Source organism: Nansenia antarctica, assembly GCF_963989245.1.
Source record: "Nansenia antarctica genome assembly, chromosome: 15".
Classification (NCBI taxonomy): Eukaryota; Metazoa; Chordata; class Actinopteri; order Argentiniformes; family Microstomatidae; genus Nansenia; species Nansenia antarctica.
The window spans coordinates 5,581,062-5,582,030 of NC_137685.1; the positions used below are offsets into that span (position 1 = coordinate 5,581,062).

Genomic DNA, 969 nt, shown 5'->3' on the forward strand with positions numbered 1-969 from the left:
AGTAACATACGCAATCGAAGCAACAGACGTGGTAGTTGATTGGTCAGAACATTTTTTAATTGCCCGTTCGTCCCGCTCTTATCCAGATCAACACGCATGCGCTGTTGTTTTCTTATGGACAGCCTCGATGCGTCGTTTCTAACCGGAGCGGAACCACCCTTTTCAAGCGGAGCATCCGTTGGTTCTTTGCTCCGGGAGCGACTTCGAATGCGCGTTCTCACCGCTCCAAACGACGCAGAGCAAAGCGAATTTTATCCTAAACTCCGTTTAAGTGAAGCAAATATTCTAGTGAGAACACACCCTAAGTCAATAATCTTGTGCAGGTGTTGCCTTGTTTTCTTTCGTCTCTGTCTGTACTGTTCTGTGTTTCTTGTTTTTTCTGTGTTTTCCTTTCAGACACAGCATACCTCTCTCTCAGTGTTGCTAAGAAAAGACAGCTACTGGGGTCACTGTTTGACAGTGATTGATTGATGAGAAAATCCTTATCTTTATTTTCCTTCTGTGTTATCTATACAGAGGGCAGATCTGGGAAGGATGGGTTGGTTAACCCATCACATAACCCATAAACCCACCACATCAGGATCTGCTAGCAGAGGAGGAAGAGCGTCTGGAGAGTCTGAGGACCTTGTACAGACTTCACAGGAATGTAACCGTGAATACCATTGTGTCTGTAGGAGCTTAAGCAGGAGGCCGCTGATCCAATATGACCACTGATACTTGGATCTTCCCCCAGCAAAACAAAATACTGAAACTGAAAACTGCTCTACGTCCCATCTTCTTCCCTCATTCTCCCTCACACACACTCACGTTCATACACACTCTCTGGAATTATCTCTCTTCTCATCTCCCATCTTACCCATGCTCTGAGGACCCACCAAACTCCCCCTGAAGATCTTAACAAGTACGCTGTGTTTAAGTTTGGGTTGTTTGGTGTCAACTACACTCACTACAGCCAATTGTCTCACTTTG

At 45.4% G+C, this 969-nt stretch overlaps 1 protein-coding gene across 1 annotated transcript in view; it reads left to right on the plus strand.

Annotated features, from left to right (window-relative positions):
- sulf2a (sulfatase 2a) overlaps window positions 1-547 on the plus strand; it is a gene marked incomplete at both ends in the record, with an annotated part of 15,705 nt that extends 15,158 nt beyond the window's left edge. Inside the window, one exon of the mRNA XM_080546183.1 lies at window positions 517-547. Coding sequence (XP_080402309.1) covers window positions 517-547 — 31 coding nt within the window. The remainder of the gene's footprint in view (window positions 1-516) is intronic.
- Between the last annotated feature and the right edge of the window lie 422 nt (window positions 548-969).